At 53.0% G+C, this 14,514-nt stretch overlaps 1 protein-coding gene and 1 long non-coding RNA gene across 2 annotated transcripts; both read right to left on the reverse strand.

Annotated features, from left to right (window-relative positions):
• Positions 1 to 6,638: 6,638 nt before the first annotated feature.
• On the reverse strand, positions 6,639 to 8,016 carry LOC147989954 (uncharacterized). Its single transcript, XR_015618374.1, has 3 exons — positions 7,899 to 8,016; positions 7,377 to 7,784; positions 6,639 to 7,284 (listed from the first exon to the last, which is right to left on the reverse strand). It is a non-coding gene; the product is annotated as an uncharacterized LOC147989954 (long non-coding RNA).
• A 2,761-nt stretch (positions 8,017 to 10,777) lies between these two features.
• On the reverse strand, positions 10,778 to 12,852 carry LOC147989955 (uncharacterized). Its single transcript, XM_087536673.1, has 3 exons — positions 12,709 to 12,852; positions 12,550 to 12,625; positions 10,778 to 12,207 (listed from the first exon to the last, which is right to left on the reverse strand). Exons 1-3 carry the CDS (start codon positions 12,850 to 12,852, stop codon positions 10,778 to 10,780), a joined length of 1,650 nt encoding a protein of 549 aa, XP_087392799.1.
• Between the last annotated feature and the right edge of the window lie 1,662 nt (positions 12,853 to 14,514).

Here is a 14,514-nt window from a genome sequence, read left to right on the forward strand (position 1 = left end):
CACTGGAGACAGCGTGTCCATGTGCTATGCTCGTTGGTGGAGGAGGACCGAACTTGAGGCGGCATGTCCATGTGTGCTCGTGGTGGAGGTGGACCGAACTCGAGGCGGCTCATCCCAGCCAGGTTGTCGATCCGTCATCAGGGTCGGTGACACGAAGCTGTCGACTCGACCACCGACGTTGTTGACACGGTTAGGTTACCGTCGAGGCGACATGCGGCGGTTCAGGTCTGGACGAGGAGCATGGCGGACGCGTCCTCTCAGACGACTGCGTGCATGGAGAGTCCGAGAGATACAAATGTCGTGGCTGGGGAGGAGAGGAGCCAGGAGGGTGTTGCTGCCCTCTAACTTGTGTCTCAGAGGTAGGTGGAGGGGAGGAGCTGTGGGCCTCGGGTGCTGTTGGCAGGAGAGGAGTGATAGAGGAGCCAGGGCTGCATCTCGCGGTCGTGTCTCGCTCGAGATCAGAAGGATTCCAACAGCTTGTGGAGAAGAAAAGGAGGCCCACGGCTGGGTGGATTAGAGGACGGGGATTTGGGATTTCGTTGTATGTGCTAAATAGATTGATTTCAAGGCATGGGTCAAGATATGTGAAGATGTGTTCCCAACTTTTAATCCCGCTGCTCTTCTTGCTTCAGACCAAATCAGTAACACTTCCTTCACATTCAGATCATCAAAGCTTTGGATGTTGCTCTAATTGGAAAATTTTGCACGGACGAGAGAATGAGCTGGAGGCCCTTGTTGGTGCCGCCTCTCGCAGCGCTGTTCTTTGTAGAACAGGAAAAGGAGGAATGATAGTTTGTATTCATCCAATGACAGTGTTATATACAACTGATTACAGAAGTGGCCGCACTACTCTAACGAACTCATCCAACAGCCCTACAAGCTAACTCATGCAGTCGTGGGCAGTTGAGGCCCTGGCAGTCGTGTGGCGTGCGTGTAGGAGAGCAGCTGAAGACTGTTTCCAACACCCCCCGGCAATCACAGCGTCGCCGTTGTGGACGCAGAGATTGGACCTGAATTCAGCAAACGTAGGTGATGGTAGTCCTTTGGTCATCACGTCTGCGAGTTGTTGGCTCGTTGGGACGTGAAGAACACGGTATTCACCGAGGGCCACCTTCTCGCGTACGAAGTGAATATCAAGCTCAATATGCTTGGTGCGACGATGATGCACGGGGTTCTGAGCGAGGTAGACGGCGGAGACATTTTCGCAGTAGACGATCATGGCCTTGGTCAGCGGAGAGCCCAGCTCAGAGAGAAGCTGTCGAACCCAACAACACTCGGCCACCGCGTTTGCCACGGCGCGGTATTCAGCCCCAGCACTCGAGTGGGAGACCGTGGGCTGACGCTTCGAGGACCAAGACACGAGGGAACCGCCGAGGAAGATGCAGTAGCCCCACGTAGAGCGGCGCGTGTCCGGGCAGCCGGCCCAGTCCGCGTCACTGTAGGCGACAAGGTCTGTCGGAGAAGAAGTGTGGATCGTCAAGCCATGGGCGGTGGTGCCACGGACGTAGCGCAAGATGCGCTTGACCATGGTCCAGTGCGGCTGGCGAGGCGCGTGCATGTGCAGGCACACCTGCTGCACGGCGTACGCGATGTCCGGACGGGTCAAAGTCAGGTACTGCAAGGCGCCGGTGATGCTGCGGTAGTGCGTCGCGTCGGAGACGAGGTCGCCATCAAAAGAAGAAAGCTTGGCCTTGGTGTCGACCGGCGACGAAGCAGGGTGGCAGTCTTTCATGCCAGCGCGGTTGAGGAGCTCGGCGGCATACTGGGCTTGGTTGAGGAAGAAGCCGGTGGCCGAGCGCTGCACCTGAATGCCGAGGAAGAAATGTAATGGCCCAAGATCCTTCAGCGCGACGGAGGCATGCAGACACGCGACGATGTGCTGCAGCAAGGCGTCGGAGGAGGCTGCTAGTACGATATCATCCACGTACAAGAGGAGATAGGCAGCACCCATTGCATGACGAAGAACGAACAGGGAGGCATCTGAACGTGTAGCTGTGAAGCCTAGCTACTGCAAGCATGCAGTGAACGTCGTGAACCAGGCCCTCGGCGCCTGCTTCAAACCGTATAACGATTTGGAGAGGAGACAGACGTCGTGAGGATGAGTGGCGTCGATGAACCCCGTTGGCTGTTCACAGTAGACATGCTCAGCGATCTCTCCGTGTAGGAAAGCATTCTTGATGTCAAGTTGATGGATGGGCCACGAGCGGGCGGCGGCGAGCTTCCAAACAAGGCAGATGGAGGCCGGCTTGGCGACCGGCGAGAAGGTGTCGTGAAAGTCGATGCTGGGACGCTGGTTGAAGCCGCGAACAACCCAACGTGCCTTGTACCGCTCGAGAGTGCCGTCGGCGCGATGTTTGTGCTTGAAAATCCACTTGCCGATGATGATGCGGGCGCCCGGTGGCCGGGGAACCAACGTCCAGGTGCTGTTGGAGCGAAGAGCGTTGAACTCCTCTTGCATGGCCGCCCGCAAATCATCATCGCGCAAGGCCACCCGAACAGAGGTGGGGAGCGGCGAGTTGGCGGTCGACGTGGCAGTGAGGACGTAGTCGCGGTCGTAGGCGGTGTTGCGGCAGCGGACGCCGGCGCGGGTGCGGGCGACCATGGGATGGCCGTGGACACAGGGAGAGGCGGTGGCAGCACCTGGGGACGAGGTAGAGGGTGCAGCCGACCCAGCCGCCGCGGCAGTAGAACTTGACGGAGGACAGCCCGAAGGAGCTGCTGGGGTAGCACGACCGGTGTCCGAGCGGGCGGGCGAGGACCCAGCCAAGGCAGCCGAACCACCAGTAGCCGAACCATCAGGAGATGAAGATTCTGCATGTCCGCGTGCAGTCATCGTAGCTGAGTTGCCCGGGGAAGCAGCCGGCATGGTGGGCGGACTGGAGACCGCGGGTGAAGTAGACGGGGTCGCGGTAGTGCCCAGAGGACTGCGACGAGCCGCGGGCGACCTAGCCAGGTCAGGAGGCGTGGGTGTGTCGTTGTAGCAGAGAAGCGACGGCAACGGCGTAGTGGTCGTTGAGGAGCCGGGAGCCTGCACAAACGGAAAGCGCATCTCGTCGAAAATGACATGCCGCGATATGAGAACTCTTCCAGAGATCGGGTCATAGCACTTGTAGCCGGAGTGATCGGGTGGGTAACCAAGAAAGATACATGCTACGGAGCACGGCGCGAGTTTGTGAGCAGCAGTGGAGGCCGTGTTGGGGTAGCAGAGACATCCGAACACGCGGAGATGCTCATATGATGGTGGGGAACCGAAGGGGAGCTCGTAGGGTGTGTGATGACGACACGGACGGCAGGGACGACGATTGAGAAGGTACGTAGCAGTGGACAGTGCGTCGGGCCAGAATGTGGTGGGCGCATGCGAGTGGAAGAGAAGAGTGCGGAGACCATCGGTGAGGGTGCGGATAATGCGTTCGGCGCGGCCATTTTGCTGAGACGTGTACGAGCAAGAGAGCTGAAATGAAATGCCGTGGGAGGCGAGGAAGGAACGAAAAGCACGGTTATTGAACCCGCGTCCGTTGTCGCTGCAGATTTGGAGAATTGGGCGCTGAAATTGTGTGGCTACATACGCATGCACTACTGGACTCGCGGTCTATGCCTACGGCCACGGGCCGTCGGCATAGGCCCCTAAGCCGTCGGCATAGATCTATGCCTACGGTTGCCGTCGGCATAGGCCCGTCGGCGTAGATGTCGTCAGCGTAGTCTTGTCCGCATAGTATAGCCGTCGGCAGTGTTTTTCGTCTGACGGCAACGGACGGCGCCGTCAAAAGCGCTGACGAATCACGCAATGCCACGTCGCAGAGCTATGCCGACGGCAACGCCGTCGGCATACCTCTGCCACGTGGCAACCCCTGGTACTCCTGGTGGCAGGGCTATGCCTACAGCAAAGCCGTAGGCATAGATGAATCTATGCCGACGGCTTTGCCGTAGGCATATCTATGCCACGTGTCATCTCCTGGTTCCTCCTGGCAGCAGGGCTATGCCTACGGCAAAGCCGTCGGCATAGATTTTTAGCTATGCCTACGGCTTTGCTGTAGGCATAAAAAGTCTATATTCATAATAAATAAGACAAGTGATATTGCAAAAACTGAATAAAAGAAACTATATTCATAATAAATGAAGCATTGCAATTATTTGGCCTGAATAATAAACAATAGACTTTATTAATATGAATGTCAACTACAAGCATTCAGGAATTACACTTAGAGGAAAAGGAAATAAAAGAAGAAAGGAAAAGTCCTAAACTAAACCTATACTAAACTATCTACTTCATCTTCTCCTTCTTTCTTCTAGTTCATCAACCTGCAAAACAAGAAACAACAAATAGGAAAAACTTGATTAAGGTTAAAATGTAGCATTCCCCTTATGGAAATGCCTTTGCTGTAGGAGCTAGCACTTAGGAGTTTGGAAACATTAGTCAAACCCCAATCAGATTAAGTTGATAAAAGAAACATTAGAAGAGAGCCAACACTGCATAAACAGAGCCAATGGAACAGTAACCAGCAAGGCCAAAAGGAATAGGTTCAATTGGCAGTAAAGAATAACCCAATAGAGAAGTAAAGCCAGCAAAGTATAGATCAAAGATAAACCCAAAGATCAACTCAAATTAGCACTAACTCCATGATTAGGGGATCCCTCGATTAAGCTTGGGTTAGTTTTCAGATGAAATCCAACTAACCCACTACTAACCAACTAACCCAGAGGTAGGGTTTGAAGTAGGGATTGTCCTCAGGCAACCTAGTAGTGCTAGGGCTATTGCATCATTGGATCAAGTAGTGCAGCATCTGCTGTTAAGTAATGGTGAGAGCCTCAGGACACCATCATTGGCATGGCAAGATTAAGGAGCACCTGTTCTTATCAGTGAGAGTATGAGAGAGAGAAAGAAAGTGAAGAGACCAGTGTAGCATCTGTTCAAATCAGATTTAAGAGAGGGAATTGGCAAGGAAAGATACAGTCCATAACCTGCAAGAATAAATAGGCCATTGACAGCACATTTACTAAACATCTGCCGTAAGCAGAAGTGCAGAACACATACACCCACTTACACATGGGTACTATTCTGTATATAGGTACACAAGCACAACACATGGACCTGGTATAGATAGGAGTATAAGCATGCATCAAAATCATCTGAAACATCTGAAATAGCTAAAGCAAAGAAAGAGTTAACACTACATGCAACCATGAGGACTATATCCTGTACAATATACAACTAAACCACCAGTAGATGATGTACTAAACCATACAAGAAATACCAATACATGGTATTTAGATAAAGACTAGTATATATCAAACACACATACCAGCTTGAAAGAGAAACTATAATTTTATACCACTACAGGAGCAAATCATGAACAACACAGAGTAATTGCAGTAAAGAGATGAATCAGTATATGTTGATCAATAAGAAAGTTACAGCTATATACAAATGAAGGACTATATCCTTTATAAGATAACAAAGAAACAGTAGCACTTGTACATATGAATAAATAGAACCAGCAGCCAACTAATAAAGAAACTAGCATGTGCTATAGGACAGGAACAATAACATCTATAAGACCAAGATAATTGCAGTGATAGACCAACAGTAGCATAGAATTTCTTGTAATCAGTCCATAGACATGAACTAGAACTAGAATATGAACATGTAAAGCAGCAGGAGCATAAGTAGACCAAAGTCCACATTGCCAAATCCATAAAGATAGCACAGTAATCAATTGAGCTAATAATAGGTGAGCCAACCTTCACCAAGCACTAACAGGACACGCGGAGCAGCATCAAATCGACCATGACATGCCCGAAGAGAGTAGTACGAGCAGGGGAGCAGAGGGATTGAGGAGCTTACCATAAGCAACGCCACCACCATGGTTGCGGTGTGGCAAAATCACCGCCGTCGCACGGTGGCAGGCGATAAGGTAGTCGAGGCTGACGGATCTGGGGCAGTAGCACCACAGGCAAAACCCAGGAGGCGCTGGTGCACAAGGAGGCACGTGAGGTGGCGCAGGCGACTAGATCCACGAGCAAGAGCACGCCGACGACAAACCTCTCCCCACCACCGAAACCCTAGAGAGGGAGAACCGATGGGGGCGACCACGGGCGGCAGGGAGAAGCGAATCGAATGAGTGGAGGAGGTAGAGCGGCTCAACGGGGAGCCCTGGGTAGCTAGCTCAGCGACAGAGCTCGCCGGAGTAGGCTGGAATCGGCCGGCGACCGAGGCGGCGATGTGAGGCGACAAAAGAGAGAAGGGGATCGAGAGATAGGGGATCGGGATCGAGAGAGAGGGGCTTGGATCGAGAAAGAGGGGCTCGGGAGCTCGCCGGTGCCTGACCCGCCGCCCGCTGGCCTCGCCGTCGCTGGAGGTGAGGTGGCGGCCGAAACCCTAGCTAGCACGGGGGACGATGGAGGGCGGGAGCGCCGATTCTGGACGGAGGGGAAGGAGGCGTGGAGCTTGGGGAGCTCGGGGGAGTGCTTCCCGTCGCCGGAGCTCACCGGAATAGGCCGGCGTGGGTGGTGGCGGCGGCGAGGGAGAGGGGTTCGTGGGGGAGAGGAGCGAGGTCGTGAGACAGAGAGGGAGGAGGCGTTCAGTGGAGTTGGGTGGGCTCTATCTCGTGGGCTCTTTTTTGTCCTTTTCTCTAGATGGATGGATGGCTGGATGGATGTGGGGTGGAGAGCTAGATGGATGGATATGCGCCACGTCATCGATCCGTGGCACAAACGTTTCCACCAATAGGAATCAAGCTCATGCAATTGTGTTCTCCCTTTTGTTTTTCTTCTAAATTTTTTTACTCTCTTGGACCGCTGAAGGAGGGCAAGTGCTAACCGCGTCCACGCCGGTGAAGGGTCTGGCGTCCTCTGGCCTCGCCGCCATCGGAGCAGCGCTAGAGGTGGAGGCCATCGAAACCCTAGCCACGAGGTAGGGTTGTGGGTGGATGGAAGGAGCGGATCTTGACGCATGGATGGACGCGGCAGGACGAGGTCCGGCGGACCCGGCTGCCGGCGATCTGTGAGGGGAGAGGAGGATCACAGCGGCATGCCGGATCCACCCACTTGTAAACTGCACCATCTTCGAGTTAGTATCTGGCTATCGAGAGGGAACGTGTTCGGTTTATGAAGGAAGTGTGTTTCCCGTTGCTCCGTTGACCTCGAAAATTCTCGTGCTCTCAAAGGGGGGCATTTCATGACACGTTCCCGGGCATGGCATTTTTTGGGACCGCCTGGAATATTTGAGACATTTACTGCATCTGTAGGGCTTCAATGTGGAAAAATGCAGATCTGCACGGCGGCCACCTGAAATGATGTCAATAAGTGGTTTGTAAATCATATATGATGTCTTTGCAGTATGCGTAGGCCTAGTGCAACGAAAGGAGGAGGAGCCATACCACTGGGGGGCGAATGTACCTCGGCGGCATGTCGGATCTAGCCGTAAAAATCCACGGAAAATCATACGATGCCGGAAATCCTCGGGACCTGGCACGGTGTCGTCATATGGCCCTTGTAAGGTGTGGTAAAAATTTGAGCGTGTTTCGCAGAAGTCTGACCGGCGGCCACTTGTAAACCGCACCATCTTTGGGTTAGTATCTTGCTATAGAGAGATAATGTTTCGGTTTGTGAAGGAACTACGCTGCTCGTTGCTCCGTTGACCTCGAAAATTTTCATGCTCTCAAAGGGGGCCATTTCATGAAACGTGCCAGGACATGGCATTTTTCGGGCACGCCTGGAATATTTGAGACATTTACTGCATCCGTAGGGTTTCAATGCGGGAAATCACATATCTGCACAGCGGCCACCTGAAATGATGTCCAAAAGTGGTTTGTAAAATCATATATGATGCCTTTGCAGTATGCGTCGGCCTAGTGCAACCAAAGGAGGAGCAACCCCACCACGGGGAGGGGCGAATGTACCTCGACGAGATGTCAGATCTAGCCGTAAAAATCCACGAAAAATCATACGATGTCGGAAATCCTCGGGACCTGGCACGGTGTCGTCATATGGCCCTTGTAAGGTGTGGTAAAATGTGAGCGCGTTTCACAGAAGTCTGACCGGCGGCCACTTGTAAACTGCACCATCTTCGAGTTAGTATCTTGCTATAAAGAGAGAATGTTTCGGTTTGTGAAGGAACTGCGCTGCCTGTTGCTCCGTTGACCTCAAAAATTCTCATGCTCTCAAAGGGGGCCATTTTATGACACGTGCCAGTACATGGCATTTTTCGGGCCCGCCTGGATTATTTGAGAAATTTACTGCATCCGTAGGGTTTCAATGCGGGGAATTGCAGATCTGCACGACGGCCACCTGAAATGATGTCCAGAAGTGGTTTGTAAAATCATATATGATGTCTTTGCAGCATGCATAGGCCTAGTGCAACCAAAGAAGGAGGAGCCCCACAACTGGGGGGCGAATGTACCTTGGTGGCATGCCAGATCAAGCCGTAAAAATCTGTGGAAAATCATACGATGCCGGAAATCCCCGGGACCGGGCACAGTGTCTTCATATGCCCCTTGTAGGGTGTGGTAAAAGTTTGAGCGCGTTTCGCAAAAGCCTGACCGGAGGCCGCTTGTAAACTGCAGCATCTTCGAGTTAGTATCTAGCTATCGAGAGAGAACATGTCTGGTTTGTGAATGAAATGCGTTGCCCGTTCCTCCATTGGCTATTTCAACCCTCCATCGCACTTGTATACATATATTAAGACACAATGCAAGTTTGGGTACCATTGATACCCCCAAGGCCCCCGACCGACCTAATCCTAGCCCGGTTGACCCGAAGATCTAGGCCTTTGACTTTCACCGAACGGCCTTTGACCAACGTACGTTTCCACCTGGTTGTGATAGGTCAGCCCATAGGAACATTTCAAAACAAGGTCTGGGCCCAACACACCAGCGGACCCCCCTCGTGTCGACCCGATGCGGCCATTCCCCCCCTGCAAGTGTCGGCGGCAGTGCCTTCCGTGAAGGGGGTCACATTCCGGAGCCGCGTGTCGTTTGTTTGCACCTGACAGCACACTTCCAGACATGTAAGAGGACCTGGCGCAAGATTTGATGGCATAGCTAGCCCCCAAAGGCCCCTGACCACACTCGTAGACATGCGAAGAACAATCCATGGTGGGGGATTTTTTCACATACTCCTGCATCTTACAAAAATATAAGAAATTGCCACACATATTATATCATATGTGTCTGCACTGTGTAAAAATCTCATGAATTGATTACGCTTCAAGTGTTCAGGAATATTCATGCAACGCCAAAACCGCAGAAGGATTACTTCAATTGCATCGCCGTTCATGAGGGCAAACCTCACACCGGAGCCGCGTATTGCCTCTTTAGACATGGCACCACATCTTTCGACATGTATGAGGACTCGGCGCGATGCTCTGGTGGCATTGCCCCCCCCCCCAAGGCCCCCGGTCAGCCAAACCCTGGACAAGTTGACCCGGAAATCTATGCCTTTGACTTTCACCGGACGATCTTTGACCAATGGACGTTTTCACCTGGTTGTGATAGGTCGGCCCATAGGAACACTTGAGAACAAGGTCTGGGACAAACCCACCATAAGATTCCCTTCGTGTCAACCCGACATGGCCGTTTCCTCCCTCCAAGTGACAACGGCATCGGCGTCCATGAAGGGTCACACTCCTGAGCCAGTTGCCTTTGCACCCGCCACCACAATCCTTGAAACAGTCTGATGAAGCAAACATGATTTAAGTTTGTTCAAATTTGAAACATAGTATAGCACATAATCCTTTCAAGATTCTGATAAAAAACCATATGAATTTCGTCAAAATCAATCCAAGTATCAATTACTGATGATTTTAATAAAGCAGAAGGACCTATATGCAAAAGTACAGGAGGCCACATTTCTAACATACTCAAAAACAAAAACAAACTGGATATTCATAATCTATGGAAAATTCTACCCTAAATCGATGTATAATTTGTGTATGTTTAAGTTTAGATAAGTTAGATTTAAATTAAACAAAATTTAACTTAAAAAATAAAAATAATTTAAAATAAAAACAAATAATATCTATGCCTACGGCCATGCCGTAGGCATAGTTCTCGGCCAGGGGCTGCCAGGAGGTGCCACGTGGCGGGGCTATGCCTACGGCAAGGCCGTAGGCATAATTGGAAAACTATGCCTACGGCTTTGCCGTCGGCATAGATCTGCCACGTGGCAGCTCCTAGTAAAAAAATATAGATAATATCTATGCTGACGGCCGCCGTCAGGGCCGTCGGCATAGATTTGACGGCGTCAGCCCGCCGTTTGTCCCTGGGCCACCGGGGCCACATCTATGCCGACAGCCTAACTATGCCTACGGCCATCGTAGGCATAGATCGATATATGCCGACGGCCTAACTATGCCTATGGCTGCCGTAGGCATAGATGGAGGTATGCCGACGGCTTCTCTATGCCGACGGCTTTTCCCAGGCTGTCTGCGTAGCTCGAGTTATGCCGACGGCCCTGACAAAAAGCCGTCGGCATAGATAAGGCCGTAGGCATATAGGGTTATTCCGGTAGTGATGGAAAGTAATGAGGATCTCGAAGACATCCGACTTGCAGCGCAACGGAAACGTCCAAGCGTAGTGGGTATGATCATCCAACAAAACAAGGTAAAATGAGAAGCCCGAATTGCTCACTATCGGGGATGTCCAAACATCGCAATGCAAAGTATGAGACGGAGATGGAGCCATAGTGGAAGAGTTCGAAAAAGGGAGACGAGTATGCTTTCCAAGCTGACAAGCATGACAAGAGTGATCTTGCACTTTATTACATTGAAAGGGAAAAGTAGCTAGAACCCTGGATAAAGTTGCGCGGCCGGGGTGACCAAGGCGAGCGTGCCAGAGGGTGGTGCTGGTGGTGTCGGCGAGGAGCACGGTCGCAGTGGTGGGAGCAGCAACACGGAGAGGGTAGAGCACGTCGGGGCTATCACATCGGAACACCACCGTCCCGGAGTGAAGATCCTTAACAGAGAAGCCACCAGGTCAAATTCCACCGAAACAAAATTTTCACGAGTAAGAGTACGAACGAAAAGTAAGTTCTTGGTGAGAGAAGTAGAAACTAAAACATTGTTAAGGTGAAGTGGGCGAGAGGAGGTGGTGATGGACGTAGAACCGATGTGAGAGACTGGGAGAGAATTTCCATTGCCAACAATGATGTGGGATGGGTGGGAACGAGAAGAAGAAAGAGAGAGGATACCGGGGTCTGCCGCCATGTGGTACGATGCGCATGTGTCAAGGAACCAGTCACCGCCACCGGAGTAAGGTTGCTGGTGCATCGCTAGGAGTGCTTGTTGGAGCGACGACGGGTCCCACGGGTTGCCAGCCACGGGAGGAGGCACCGGTGGAGGAGCATGCACGGCCGGGCCCGACGGGGAGTATGGGCCGTAGAGCGCCGGGGGAAGGGCACCATAGCCCATCGGTGACGGGGCCATGCCGGAGCCCAGCGCTGACGGAGGCACGCCATAGCCCATGGCAGAGAGGCCGTAGGCCGCAGGGCGTGGCCCCAGAACACCGGCGCTGGGGGGCCGCGGCTGCACCGGCCAGGCCTGGAAGGTTCCCGTCCATGGGTAGAAGATCGAGGGCGGGATGGTGGCGGACGGACGAGGAGGCGCGACGGGGGGTGGAGGGTTGGGTGGCTGACCACCGCCACCGTTGGCGCCCTTGCGGCGCTTGCGGCCACGTTGCCCGCCGGAGGAGGCCGGAGCCTGCGCCGGCGCCGACGCGGGGGCCGGGGGCGCAGGAGCAGGGGGCGTGGGGGCGCGCCCGGCGTAGAGAGCAGTGGCAGTGTCGTGCGCCGCCAGATGGGCGAGGCGGCTCTCCTTGCGCAGCAGGTACGTCCGGGCTTCGAGGAACGTCGGCAGCTGCGTCTCGTCGTAGGTGAGGACGGCGACCGCGTGGTCGAACTTGCGACTCAGGCCACAGATTATGTTGGTGACAATGGCCTTGTTGACCTGGCGAAGACCGCAGTCGGCGAGGGTGTCGACGATCGTCTTGAGCCGGGTACAGTACTCCTGAATGGAGAAATGCCCTTGGAAGAGGGAGTGGAACTCCTCCAGCGCGTGGATGCCTTGCTGGGTGCGGTTGGAGAGGAACAGAGAGCGGATGGCCGTCCAGAGCACACAGATGAATACTGTTTCCAACACTCTTCCAACACTCTTCCTCCTCCTCTCAACTCTCTCTTGTATGTTTGTTCCTCTCACGAGCACACAGATGGAAAACACTTAAGAGAAACACATACACACACAATCACCAAGAGAAATCCAATGGCTTTGCAAAGGCACTCCCTTGATGGCACACCGTCGCTACATCTTTACATCAGGAGTCAATTGCAAGAAACCATCACATTTGTGGCTAGGTTTGCAGGAAACCACCAACTCGTTAATCCGTTGAAGAGAACACCAAAAAATCGGTTAAGTCGTTGCAAAAAGCACTAATCGGATGATTTAGCCCGTTTAATCACTTTCTTACAAGTGGGGCCAGATTGTAAGAAATTGACTTAGCAAAAAAATAACACATACACCCCTAGATAAAAAAACAAAAGCAATCAGAACCTCTCTCGCACCGCAACAAACCGAGCAGCGTTTGGGATCTCGCTGGAGCAGACTGAACACCATGATGACAAGCGGCGCCTCACAGACCTGCAGAAAAAGCACCCGTCAGGGTCAGAAGATAGAATTCGTGGGAGGAGGTGACGAGGTGGGAAGAGGGGAAGGGAGCGTACCACGAGGAGGCGCAGGGTGTGTGCGGGGTCGGAGATGAGGGCGCCGCGGTAAGCGAGGGAGTGGGCAGCTGCGAGGCCGGCGAGGTAGAGCGCGTGGGCGGCCACGGCGGTGAAGGTGCTGATCTGGGCGACCTCCGCGCCCATGGCGGGGCCGCACGTGGAGAGTCTGTCTATGAGGTGGGGTTGTTGGTGCTGACCGACGGCGAGCTCGGTCGTGGTAACCGCAGAGGAGTGATGAGGCCGTCGAGGCACGGACAGGCGGCCTGCCTTGACTCTATCTCCCACGGCCAGGCCTACAGCGGCGCGCGACAAAAGCTGGGCAGCGCCGCCGCACTAGGGTGTCGGAGATGGGAGTGTCACACCGGCGGAGGTAGCTCGGTGATGCATCAGGGGTCTGATTGCTTTTGTTTTTGTAGATCTAGGGATGTATGTGTTATTTTTTCTAATTCAATTTCTTACAATTTGGTCCCCCTTGTAAGAAAGTGATTAAACGAGCCAAATCATCCGATCAGTGCATTTTACAACGACTTAACAGATTTTTCGGTGTTTTCTGCAACGGATTAACGAATTGGTGGTTTCCTGCAAACCTAGCCGCAAATGTGATGGTTTTTTGCAATTGACTCTTACATCAGCCCTCAGGCTACACTCGGCCACTACTTGACCCATTATCCCAACTACATGCACTAACTGACTAACAAATCTATCTCCATTATCCAAATGCCACCGCAACTACCTGTGACCAAGCCAGTACGTACATGCACGAGTCCTTATCCAGCTCTCCTTGCATGCAGGCCATGCTCATAGTTGGTACACTATTTTCTTTTGACAAGATTAATCCTTACAGTCGCAACACCAAACACGCACCTTGCTGCAGCATCATACTGCAATATTTGTTGGCTTCGCACCAACTCTCCATGATGACGATGGCATCGCACCACCGTCATCAGCATTGCACCGACCCAAGCGACAACATCACACCGCCGTCTCCTCTTGCGGCATCGCACCACAGCCAAATGTTCGCCACCGGTGCCGCAACTCGCCGATGACTCGTTCGTCACCGGTGCCGCAACTCGCCAGTGACTGACCTCCATGTTGTCGATGACGACGCACCTTGTCGGCCACTCCGACATGAAACTCATCGTGGCAATGGCCTCCGCTCCATGGCCATCACCTGCTTGCTGCCGGTGCCGCAACTCGCCAGTGACTCGCCTCCATGTTGCCGATGACACACCTTGTCGCCGACTCGGACATGGAACTCCTCGTGGCAATGGCCTCCGCTCCATGGCCATCACCACCTTGCAGCCGGTGCCGCAACTTACCGGCCAGCATAACTTTCTCCGTCACTCGTGACACAGCTCGACGATGATGAAGACACGCACCGGCCGCTAGCAGCATCATGCCGCTAATGACATCCACCTTGCGCCGACGACCTCCACCTCACATGGTGTCTGCTGCGCCACCACTACCGCCTCGAATCGACAAGGCTCTGATGCCAATTGTTAGCGTCGCCTCTCGCAGCGCCGCTCTTCTTCCTCCTCTCAACTCTTTCTTCTTTGTTTGTTTCTCTCATGAGCACACAGATGGAAAACACTCAAGAGAAACACATACACACTGTTGGTCCAGACCCGACGCCGAGTACTTTCCGACGACGATGATATGACCGACGACGAACAACGACAAAGCAAAGCTGACTGACTCTTGAACAATTCGCTCTTGACCGCTGCACTTGGTCGAAGCGAAATACGTCTGAGACGGAACCACGTACAGGCAGAACAACTAGTAGATGCTTTTTCATATAAAAAACTT

This window comes from Triticum urartu, chromosome 1A (genome assembly GCF_056163025.1).
Source record: "Triticum urartu cultivar PI428250 chromosome 1A, HENAU_Tu73, whole genome shotgun sequence".
NCBI lineage: Eukaryota > Viridiplantae > Streptophyta > Magnoliopsida > Poales > Poaceae > Triticum > Triticum urartu.

Coding starts and splice junctions, on each gene's coding strand:
- LOC147989955 (XM_087536673.1), bottom strand. CDS start 12,852: ATGGGCGCGGAGGTCGCCCAGATCAGCACCTTCACCGCCGTGGCCGCC. Junction 12,626..12,708: donor ACACCCTGCGCCTCCTCGTG/GTACGCTCCCTT, acceptor CTTTTTCTGCAG/GTCTGTGAGGCGCCGCTTGT. Junction 12,208..12,549: donor ACGCTGCTCGGTTTGTTGCG/GTGCGAGAGAGG, acceptor GTTTCTCTTAAG/TGTTTTCCATCTGTGTGCTC.